The sequence below is a fragment of the Monodon monoceros genome, unplaced genomic scaffold (assembly GCF_005190385.1).
Source record: "Monodon monoceros isolate NGI ecotype Baffin Bay Population unplaced genomic scaffold, NGI_Narwhal_1 Super_Scaffold_13, whole genome shotgun sequence".
Lineage (NCBI taxonomy): Eukaryota > Metazoa > Chordata > Mammalia > Artiodactyla > Monodontidae > Monodon > Monodon monoceros.
In genome coordinates this window covers 20500779-20512315 of record NW_021703769.1, presented here as the reverse complement: position 1 = coordinate 20512315, position 11537 = coordinate 20500779, and the positions used below count along the sequence as shown (strand labels likewise).

At 52.0% G+C, this 11537-nt stretch overlaps 1 protein-coding gene across 1 annotated transcript in view; it reads left to right on the top strand.

The window, feature by feature from the left end:
* The window catches only part of PPP1R16B (protein phosphatase 1 regulatory subunit 16B), a 102017-nt gene that overhangs the window by 72703 nt on the left and 17777 nt on the right, over nucleotides 1–11537 (top strand). Inside the window, exons 3-5 of the mRNA XM_029222214.1 lie at nucleotides 3239–3309; nucleotides 7286–7431; nucleotides 10021–10124. Coding sequence (XP_029078047.1) covers nucleotides 3239–3309; nucleotides 7286–7431; nucleotides 10021–10124 — 321 coding nt within the window. The remainder of the gene's footprint in view (nucleotides 1–3238; nucleotides 3310–7285; nucleotides 7432–10020; nucleotides 10125–11537) is intronic.

Below are 11537 nucleotides of genomic sequence, written 5' to 3'. Positions count from 1 at the left end.
TGTGTGTGTGTGTGTGTGTGTGTGTGTGTGTGTGTGTGTGTGTGTGTATTAGAGATGGATGCATGGATGTGGGTGGATAGATGGTTGGTGGATGGGTGGAAGACTGGATGGATGCTTGGATGAGGGTGGACGGGTGGATGGATGAGTGGATGGGTGGATGTATGGATGGATGATTGCGTCTTCCAGGCAATGGGAACAGGCTATGCATAACTCGGAGGCCAAAGGAAGTATGGTGACTCCGTAGCTGACAAAAGACCATTGTGGAAGATGTTTGGAGTTTAAGAAGTGAGACTGGAGAGGTAGGTAGGTTAGGAGTCCTGTGTACAGCTGAGCAAGCTGTGCACTGCTCTGCCCTGGGCTGGGGGGTGCCAGTCTCACAGACCACAGTGTGAATGGTTCCCCCTGGAATTGTGCAAGATGGAGGTCTGCAGGCAGGGAACACATCGTGCAGACCTTCTATGCCATAGTAAGAGTTTTGGACGTTGTTCCCAGAGCAACGGAGTGCCACAGAAGGGTTTTAGCTCTTGGCGATGGGGCTAATTTCCATGTATAATGCCCCAAAGCAGCACTGTCCAATAGAAATTTCTGTGAAGATGGAAATGTTCTATTTCTGCACTTTCTAATATGGTAGCCACCTGTGTCTGTTGACCACTTGAAATGTGGCCAGAGCAACTGAGGAAGTGAATTTTGAATTTTTATGAGTTAACATTTGAAAGCCATATGAGCTAGATGTGGCTAGTGGTTCCAGAGGACCTGACTGTATCTGGTATAAACTCCTGTCACTCTGACCCCCAGCAGCAGTGAAAGCATCTAGGGCAAGTCTGCCGGAGATGTCACCTCTTGCCAGGACGCTGGGTGGAGGCCTTAACCACCCCTTCACAGGGGCCTCTGTTCACACTCAGGCCAAGGGTGCCACTGGGGCTTTGGGTCCGGGAGCTGGGACTAATGAAGACGGCCCCCATCCCCGCTGCTCCAGAGATCTCATCTTCTTCCCCAGCACCCGCTGGGGGTGCCGAGCAGGTATTCAGCCTGCAGAATGGATGGCCTTCCCTCTGCCCTTCACAGGTCACTTGAGTTTGTTCCTCCACAGCAGAGGCAAATCTAGGAGGAAACCACTGCGTCCCTGCCCCATCGCGTGGGTGGTGGGCTGTAGTGTGGAGATAGCACCCCCAGCGGGCATCAGGGGCTGTGCAGTTTGGCTCGTGCTTTGAGGAAGCCAAACTGGGTGGGAGTGGGAGGGGGCTCAGAGGGGCCAGGCCCAGCCTGCTTCTCCCATTTACAGGACCCAGGCCTCAGTCCCTGGCATCATGAGGGCCTCACACACAAGCCAGCTTGTGTAGTCAAGTTCCTCCATTTGCTCTGCAAACGGCCACCCCTGCAGCCTAGAGGTGTATTTTCCCACTGCATGGTCCACGCTTGGGAAGGTGGATCTGGGGAAGAGACCTGTGCAGGTCCTACCTTCGGGCTTGGAGACATTTGAACAGGGAAGGGTAAGATGGGCCAGGAGAGGAACCATGGGCTTTAATGGACTCCATGGGCGCCTCACCCCATGGGAGCTGTGCAGCTGGAGGCTGGCCAGAGATGGGTATCCTAAAGCTTGGAGGCCATGGCAGGGGCTCCTGCTGCTGGCTGGAAGGGGCCTGCAGGGCTGGTGGGTTCGCTCGTTTGATGTCGGTCTCCTGCTACCCAGACTCTGAGCCACACGAGGGCAGAGCCCATGTCTCGTGCTCCTTGGTGTATCCCAGCATCATTCCGCATGCTGGCATACAGTAGGTGCTTAATATGTGTGTACTGACTTAATGAATGAACGCACTGAAGACTCCCTGTGCTCTGGCCCAAGTTTCTGAGCAGGTGGACTTGAATATATTGATATGATGAGGTACTACCAGTATGTGTGTGCTGGCCCTCCCTCTTTCCCTTTGCCCTTGGGTCCAGGATGGGAACTAGGGCTTGAATGGGTTGGGGAGGATGGAGAAGGAGGGAGGGTCCCCTTGGAAAAGGGGAGGGAGTGGTCCTAAGCAAGAGGGATTGGAGTCTGTGGCTAGAGTTCACTTTGCCCTCCCATGCCCCAGCTCCCTCCCCCCTCCCACCATCCCTGAAAACACACACACACACACACACACACACACACACACACACACACATTAGACAAAGGTCTCAGGACGGAGGGCAGTTAAAGCCTCTGCTTTAAAACCTCAAGGCTCAGTAGGGCCAAAGCAGGGACATTTGGCACTTATGGGTGCAGGGACCTGCAGTGTTAATAAAAATAATAACCTCCACAACAAGTGCTGATGCTCAAACCATGTGCCAGACACCATGCTAAGACCATGCCACAGCTCACCTCAGTTATTCCACGTGATGTCCTGGTGAGGTGGGATTAACATCATCCCCATTTTATAGAATAGAAAACTGAGGCACAGAGAGGGAAGTGTCTTTTTTTTTATATATATGAATTTATTTTTGTTTATTTATTTATTTTTGGCTGCATTGGGTCTTCGTAGCTCTGCATGGGCTTTCTCTAGTTGCGGCGAGCAGGGGCTACTCTTCATTGCAGTGCACAGGCTTCTCATTGCGGTGGCTTCTCTTGTTGCAGAGCACGAGCTCTAGGTGCACGGGCTTCGGTAGTTGCACACAGGTTCAGTAGCTGTGGCTCGTGGGCTCTAGAGCGCAGGCTCAGTAGTTGTGGCGCATGGGCTTAGTTGCTCCGCAGCATGTGGGATCTTCCCAGACCAGGGCTCGAACCCGAGTCCCCTGCATTGGCAGGCGGATTCTCAACCACTGCACCACCAGGGAAGACCCAGAGGGAAGTGTCTTGACTGAGGTTGCACAGCCAATAAAAACAGCACCTACATTTGAACCCAAGCCATTGGACACCAGAGTGTATGCTTTCAGTGACTAGAATGTTCTCCCTCTAGACAACAAATGTAAATCGCTTAGCTCTGTGCCTGGCGCACAGGAAGTGCTCAATAACCGTTAGCTCCTGTCATTATTATGCAGAGTAAGACAGGCAGTGATGTCCACCTCTTGGAAATCCTGGACAAGAGATCTGTGTTCTGTGCCTCAGTTTCCTCATCTGTGAAATGGGGAGGTTTTGACACTTACCTCTCACCCCTGTTGTAAGAAGTAAACAAGACTGTTTGTGTCAGGACCTGGGGGAGAGCGGGTCTTACCTGGGTCCCCCGCATCCCTGCACACCTGAAGTGTGACAGGACAGTCACTCCTGTCCCCTCTGTTGCAGTGCGCTACTTCCTGAAGAATAAGGTCAGCCCTGATTTGTGCAACGAGGATGGACTCACAGCCCTGCACCAGGTAAGGACCCGCTGGGGCCCCTGGTTCCCTGCTGTCCACCTGGACAGGTACCCCATCTCCCTGCTTTTTCCTGCCCAGAGCCCTCAGGGAGGAGCGAGAGGGGAGCCGCAGCTACCACATCTGAAAGGCTCTTGTCTGCTTTGGAGACGAGTGTGTCTGTTACAGACACACCCACAGAGCCCCATGCCCACATGCACGGCACACACACAGCCTCCGCGGACAGGGAGCCTTTGTACGCTGCGTCCTCACTGCCTGGCGAGGGGTTTGACAAACAAAGCAAGTTTGTCTGGAGCTTGACAGTTTCCGAAGCACATTTGTTCACACCCACCAAGGCATCCATCCACCCCCATGACAAAAGTGATTGACAGGGGGCTTATGTGACCTTCCTCAGGTCACACAGCCATGAACTCTGGCCAGGAATCATGTGCTATCACATCCTCTTTAGGGCAGCGAGATGGGCCCAGGCCCCTTTGGCTGGGGAGGGGCTGCTCTGGCTGTCATTTGTCACCTGGATGCTGCAGCAGCCCCCTATCTAGTCCCCAGCATTCAGGCAGCGCTACCCCTGATTCATCCTCCAAGCAGTGGCTGCAGGGATGCTCAGACCCAACATTTGCTGATGCTACTCAAAGTGCTGGTGTCTTTCCATAACGCTGGGGGTAAGGAACTCCCCTGTGCCTCTGCTGAGCCCACCATGTTTCCTGGCTGCCTGGCCTCCAGCCACTTGACTTTTCGGTCCCTTGCACACATGGTACTGCTCCCCGTCGCACTTCACGCAGCGCTCGGGTGCGTGCACAGCAAGAGCCTGAAAGCTCTGCTGTTATATCCATATCCTTTCTTCTGAGTATCCCTTTGTCATTTCATCCATTAGCATGACTCTTTAATGCTGGTCTCCCGTTACCCAGACTCTGCGCGGCACAAGAGCAGAGCCTGTGTCTCTTTCTCATCGGTGTATCCCAGTCTTACTCCCCATGCTGGCATACAGTAGGTGCTCAATATGTGTGTGCTGAGTTAACAAGTGAGCACGCTGAGCCTCCCTGTGCTCTGGACCAAGTTTTTGATCAGGTGGACTTGAATGCAGCCTGGCGGGTGGGAGGCCAGGCAACTGGAACCCTGGGCTGGGGAGAGCCTCTCCATCTCCCTCTGAGGGCAGGAAGGGTGGGCAGAGACTGGCCATCCCCCTACCCATGAGCCCTGGGGACAAGTCTCCACCCTCAGCCATCAACCCAGGGGCTCCCCATGTGTCCTCTTGGCTTCTCTTCCTGTCCCGCAGGGCTTCATGCATCCACAAATTCTAGCTGTGTGACCTTGGGCAAGTTATTTAAGCTCTCTGTGCCTCACTTTCCTCATCTGTAAAAGAGGAATAACAAGTATCCATCTCGTTGGGTTGTTGTGAGGATTAAATAAATACACATAAAAACCCTATAAGCATCACTTGACACTGGGTAAATATTAGTTATTATTATCATTAAAATTTGTCACATGTTCACTTCTCGGCAAAGCCACTTCACTTATGTGAAGTGTGGTTTGATCGTCACAGCAACTCTTTGAAATATTATTATCCCCATTTTACAGCTCAGGAAACTGAGTTCAGGGCAGCACTGTCCAATAGAACCTTTATGGTGATGGAATGTTCTGTGTAACGACACTGTCCGGTATGGTAGCCTCTAGCCCCACATGCTATGGAGCCCCGGAAGTGTTGTTCTGAGGCTCAAATGAGGCAATGCATGGCTAGCAAGATGCGTGGCCCTAGTAACTCCTCAAAAAGCATTAGCTCTTATTATTGACAATGTGACATATTATTACTGCTCTTGCTGGGGCTGTTGTTATAGGTGTCATCATTATTGTCACTACTGCTCCAATACAAAGAAGGAGCACAGTAAGAAGAGCTTTCTGTGGGTTTTCTGCTCTTGGCAACAGGGAGCCTTTCAGAGGTTTGTAAACTGAGAGCAACGTGGCTAGATTAACAAAGAAGCTCTCTCTGGCTGAGGTGTGTGGAAGGAGAGTGACAGGGAAGCAGAGGGAGATGATGAAGCCTCAGCCAAGGCAGTGGGGATGGGGACAGCGATGCAGGAGATGGAATCCACACCTGGTGATAGATTGGACGTGGGAAGTGACGGGGTGGGAGGAGTCATCCAATGCCAGGTGTCATTGCCCACCTTGGGGAATGCAGGAGAGGAGGCCGGCCCACTCCATCACGTACCAGCCCCCATTGCACTCCTGCATCCAGGTCCCAACCCAGCCCTTGCTCAGGTACAGACTGGCCCAGCCCATGGGCATCCTTCTCACACAACTGCAATTCTGTATGCATAATCCCCCTGCTGCACACCGCCCCGCCCATCTTCATGTTTTCTGCAGCCCTCAGGGTGGGATCTCTGGCCCTCCTGTCCCCCGATCCCAGGGGCTGGGCTGCTTCTCCTGCTATGGACCGGGCCATCCCAAACCCAAACGCATCTCCCGGTGACAGCCTGGGGACCCACGCCTTTCCCCGACGCCTCACTCTGGTGCCTTTGGGTGCCCTCTGCCGGCGTTGCTGTGTCACTGCATGGTTCTCCCGACTACCTGAGGCAGCACCCAGCTCCACTGGGTCATACATGCCCCTGCTGTCCGGAGAGGTGCCCCCAGAGCCAGCCAACCCCAGATCGGCTGGTGCAGAAAGAGAACCTGGGTCCCTGGCATCATCTGTGCAAATGGCTGCTTCTTTCCCATCTGTCCCTCTGGCACTGGCCCCTGGTTCTGCTGAGAATAGGGGTGGAGGCCGTGGTGCCGCCCCATCTCCATCCCCATCCCCACACCCACCTGGGGCTGTGGGCTGCCACAGGTGCCCCTGCTCCTTCTGTTGGCATCCACTCACCTCTCCACAGGCCTACGGTCACTTCTCTAGGTTGGACCACCATCATCTCTTACATGGGTGATTTCAGCATAGTTCCTCACCATGCCTCTTCTCCCCTGCAAAGCTTGTGATCGCAATCTCTTCTCCACATGCAGCCAGAGGAGGGATTTTTTAAAAAGCAAGCTTGACTGTTCTGCTCCTCTGAGTATAACTCTGCAACATCTCCCATTGCACCGAGGGGTAAGCACTTCCCTGGATGGGCAGTTCTGAGCACTTTGTCCCCTGCTGGCTTCTCCAGAGGTCACCTGGGATGCATCCTGTAGTCTGTAAAGTGGTTTCCTGTCTTCTACTTCCTCTGTCCTCACTTTTCGCTGCTCATGGCCCTGGCGTGAGGCCCCTCTGTCCTCTTGGAATCTTTCACCCTCCGTCCCTGGAGTTTGGGAGCTCCAATGGCTGTTGGAGCCCTGCATCTCTCTGGGGGCTGCCCCACGTGTGGACAAGCAGAAGCACGGACACGGCTGTCTCCTCTTAGGGACTGTATTAGGACCCCTTAGAGCCTCACACAGAGCTTGGTTTTCAGGGGCGAGGCTTGGTTACTTGGGACTTCCCCAAGAACTAGCTTCTGGGTCAGAAATTCCTAAGTCAGAGATTCCAAACTGTGATCTAGGAGGTCACTGCTGTCAAGGGGGGTCTCCCCCATCACCCCCATCCCCACCCAACCAACACATGCCCCTGCTTCAGCCCGAGCAGCCCTGCTTGAATCGATTGGTTATCTAAGTTAGAGTTCTCCATACAGTTTTGTTGGAAGGAAGCTTTCTGAAATTAAAAAGAAAAGGTTTTAAAGCCTCATTCCAAATTTCATCCCATTCCACCAACATTTGCAAAACATCTTATAGACGACTTTATTTTTAGATTGTCTTTGTATTTTTATCTCATATATTATTAACTTACTCACAAGGAAACAGACTCAGAAAGGTTAAGTGGCTTGCCCAAAATCACACAGCATGTACGTAATGGAGCTGGATTCAAACTCAAGCAGCTTGGCTCTGCTGTCCTTCTTGTGGCCTCCCGAGGGGGAACTTGGTGTGCCCTCGTCACGACCCAGGGCCCTGCCGGGAGCTGACCCTGCCTGTGTCCACCTTGCAGTGCTGCATTGACAACTTTGAGGAAATTGTCAAGTTGCTCCTTTCCCACGGTGCCAATGTGAACGCCAAGGACAACGAGCTGTGGACGCCCCTGCATGCCGCGGCCACCTGCGGCCACATCAACCTGGTGAAAATCCTCGTTCAGTAGTACGTGCCCCTCTCTCCCCCAAGAACAGCCTTTCCTCTGCCTTTGGTTTTTTCCAAGTTCTATTTTTTTTTTTTTTTTACTTTCATCTCCTCTCTCTTTTTTCTGTCTCGTTTGGTGCCTGCCACTCCTTCTCTTTTTCACCACATTCCCTTTCCATCCCTGTGTCTTCCTCTCTCGTTTTCTCTCCATCTCTGTCTCTTTCTTCCTTGGTATCACTCTGTCTTTTCCACTGTGTCTCTCTTAATTCTCTCTGTCTTTCCTTTCATTCTACCGATATTATTGGGTAAAATATACCTAACATAAAATTTACCATCCTTGGGACTTCCTTGGTGGTGCAGTAGTTAAGAATCCTCAGACCAATTCAGAGGACACGGGTTCGAGCCCTGGTCCAGGAAGATCCCACATGCTATGGAGCAACTAAGCCCATGGGCCACAACTACTGAGCCTGCGCGCCTAGAGCCTGTGCTCCTCAGCAAGAGAAGCCACTGCAATGAGAAGCCGGCACACCGCAACGAAGAGTAGCCCCCTCTTGCCACAACTAGAGAAAGCCTGTTCCCAGCAGTGAAGACCCAACACAGCCAAAAAAAACCCAAAAAACAAAAACCTTGCTCTTGTTGTGGAGCATGGGCTCTAGGTGTGTGGGCTTCAGTAATTGCAGGATACGGGCTCAGTAGTTGAGGCACACGGGCTCAGTAGTTGTGGCTAGCAGGCTTAGTTGCTCCGAGGCATGTAGGATCTTCCTGGACCAGGGAACGAACCTGTGTCCCCTACATTGGCAGGCAGGTTCTTAACCACAGCACCACCTGGGAAGTCCCTGCTAGTATTTTCTTAAGGACTTTTGCATCAGTGTTCATAAGGGATATCAGCCTGTAGTTTTCTTGTAGTGTCTTCGTCTGTCTTTGTATCAGGGTATCATTTTCTTTTTTCAATCTCTTTTTCTCTGTCTGTCCCTCTGAGCCTGAATTCATCTCCTCCGTGCTTATGTGTCGTTGCCATTTTTGCTTTTCTTGCTATATAAAAAAAAAGCAAGCATACTTCCTTGGCTCTGCCCCCCCCACCCCCCCGCCAAATCATGTCCACCTGCATTTCTCTGGGGCAGAATGTGCTTTGGGGGACACCACGTAACAATGCCTTTCCCAGGAATAAGGCCATTTCCCTCTATAGAGCTCTGACAGTCTTCTCCCATGCTGAAATTCCTTCTAGTCTGCTTAGTTTCTATAAACACACAGAAAAGGTACCATTAAATTTCAAGCGTATTTAATTGAATTCATCTAGTGATTGGAGGGCACTCAAGCTGGGCCAAGCCCTGTGCTGGGCACAGAGCACTCAGAGATGCTAAAGTCCTGAGGAACCACACAGGAAATCAGGTGATTTCAGTACCAGAGCCGAGACGGAGAGAGACCCATGGGTTGGGGTCCCAGGAGAACATCTGAGTGTAAGGATTCAGGAACAGTGGCCGAGTGCAGGTGACCTTTGGCAGAGGTCTCAGCAGAGCAGCCAGGGCCCATCAGGCGGCTACTGGGGGGATAGAGATGCTGCCCTGGCTCAGAGAGGTGGAAGAGCTTACCCAAGGGCACACAGGAGCTCAGAGAGGTCACAGTGGAGGGCTGTTAGGCCAAAGGACTGGCAGGTGGTCCATGCCCACACCTCCGATGAGAACCTGGGTGTGGTTAAGTCTACAGGAGCATCAGGTGGCCACAGTCCAATCTGGGATGGTGCGAGAGGAGAAGGGAGTGGTGCCAGCCTGGTACAGTGGGTCTCCAGCACTGATGTGTACCAAAATCATGGGTTTAAAATACATAATCCTCAACCCCACCCACCCCACCCCCGAGAGACTCTGTTTCAGGAGGTCCAGAGTGGAACCCAGGAAGCTGCATTTTATTTCAGTGGTGCCCGGGTGATGCTGCCGCAGGGCATCCCAGAACCATGCACATAGGAACCAGTGGCCCAAAAGGCAGATTCTGCCATGGAGTCCCAAGGCTCTGCCCTGTTCCTATCCTGGTCAGCCTTTTGGGCAAGGACTTAGAGGAGGAGGTAAGGGATAGCTGAGGTTACAAGGAGAAGTGAAAAGAGCTGGCCCATGAAAGGGCCAGGTTTGAGTCTTGACCCTCCCACGTCCTGGCTGTGTGACCTCAGACAAGTGACTGAACCTGTCTGAGCCTTTGTTTCCCTTGCATGAGATGGGGCCAATAATACTGAACCAAGAAGACTGTTAACGAGGATTATATCAAATGATGAGTGTAAAGGGCTTAGATCAAGCCTGGCTCTAAGCAGATGCCTAGGAAGCAGTGCTGCTGCCATTAATGTTGTATTTTCTTATTTGACATCTGTGCCCAAGTGCCTGCCTGCTGGTTCAACAGAGCGGGAAGCTGGGGGAAGTCTGCTGGCACAGCTCTCCTGGGATTTTGGCCCCTTCCCACCTGGGGCCCCTGAGATCCTGGAGATGCTGTCCTTGCTGGGCTGCACCGTGGTCGGGTTGTGGAGGTTGGGGTGCATAGTGGGGTGGGAGTGAGAGGCTGGATGGTAGAGGCAACCAGACCAACCCTCTGCGCACAAAGCTGGCCCTCACCCTGGCCCTCTCTCTGCAGTGGGGCTGACTTGCTTGCTGTCAACTCTGATGGGAACATGCCCTATGACCTCTGCGAGGATGAGCCCACCCTGGATGTCATCGAGACGTGCATGGCGTACCAGGGTAAGGGCGGGGCCGCCTGCGGTGAAGTGGGCTTAGTGCGGGGCTGCGGCTCTCTCACATCAATGCAGCTGAGCAAGTTACCTAGCAATGTGCCCACCGCCTGCTCAGTGCTCAGGAACTGGGATGGGGCCCCACGATGGTTGTTACCCATGTGATGGGCAAGATGCGGACACAGAACAACCCTGGAAAACGTGCTGTGCACAAGGGGGGCGTTGCTCTCATCTGTGTCACCCCCCCACACACGGGTGGCCTCAGCTGGCTGGGTCTCTTCGTCAGCTGCGATAATTTCAATTCAATAAACATTCACAATAAAGATATATTCCCATTTGGAAAAAATAATACAAAGTCAAGAACATTTGCAGCTGCCTTCTCTGTGCCAGGCACCACACGGGCTGCCAGGGACCCTGGATAAACAAGATGTGGGCTGTCCTCAGCTTACAAATGAGCTTCAGAGAGGAAATGAATGCAGCAGTCAGAGAGATCTGCCCACACTCGCCACCCCAGTGCATACCCCTGAAGGACCTCCTCTTTAGAAATAAATCTCAAATCCAGACCCTGGACTGCAGTCCAAGGTCCTGCCCGGGCTCTGCGCCTGTGTTTCTTCCCAGGTGGCTGCGGGAACTGCCCTTTTGGCCTGCCCGTCCCCTGGCCCTGGCACTTTCCTTGTTCACCTGCAGAACTTCCTAACAATTTTTGTGCCAATCTGGTGAATCTATGGACCCTTCTCAGAATAATATTTTTAAATGCAGTTATCAAAGCCACAGGATTATAAAGGAAACCACTTCTATTAAAGTAGAGCTCCCCAAATATTTTTAAATGTGTGAAATAGAAACGTTATTGATTCGTGAAACAATAAGATAACATGATATGAAAATACCTACGGTTTCTGTTGGTGACAGAGTCACAGGCACTGCCAATTCTACTGTGAATTTGGCATCCGTTCTAATGGAAGGAAATGCTACATTTCATTTAAAGGTTAATGAAAATAAACAGGTCAATCTTTTTCTCTTTCAAGTTTATAGACCTCCCCTGAATTCTATCCAAGAATGCTTGATCTCATGGACCTTTTTTTTCAGAGCAAATCACTCTCTCCTTAAATACCATTAGCAGCTGCTGGTAACACTTAAATTTTCAGCCAGAGATTCAGGCTTGAACATGTGTTTCTGTGTCCCTCAACCTCGATTTATTCAGCTCTCCATTCAAAAGTTGCATGCTCAGTAATTCAGTCATTGCCGTAATAAAGATTCATTGAGCGTCGTGCCTGGTGCTGCAAACACAGCTGTAGACGAAATAGAAGAAATTAACAGAGACCTGGTCAAATAGAGTGGTCAGGGGAGGCCAGCTGAGGAGGTGGTCCAGGCTGGACCTAAAGGATGAGATGGAGCCAGGTAGTTGAGCAGTTGGAGGCAGGTA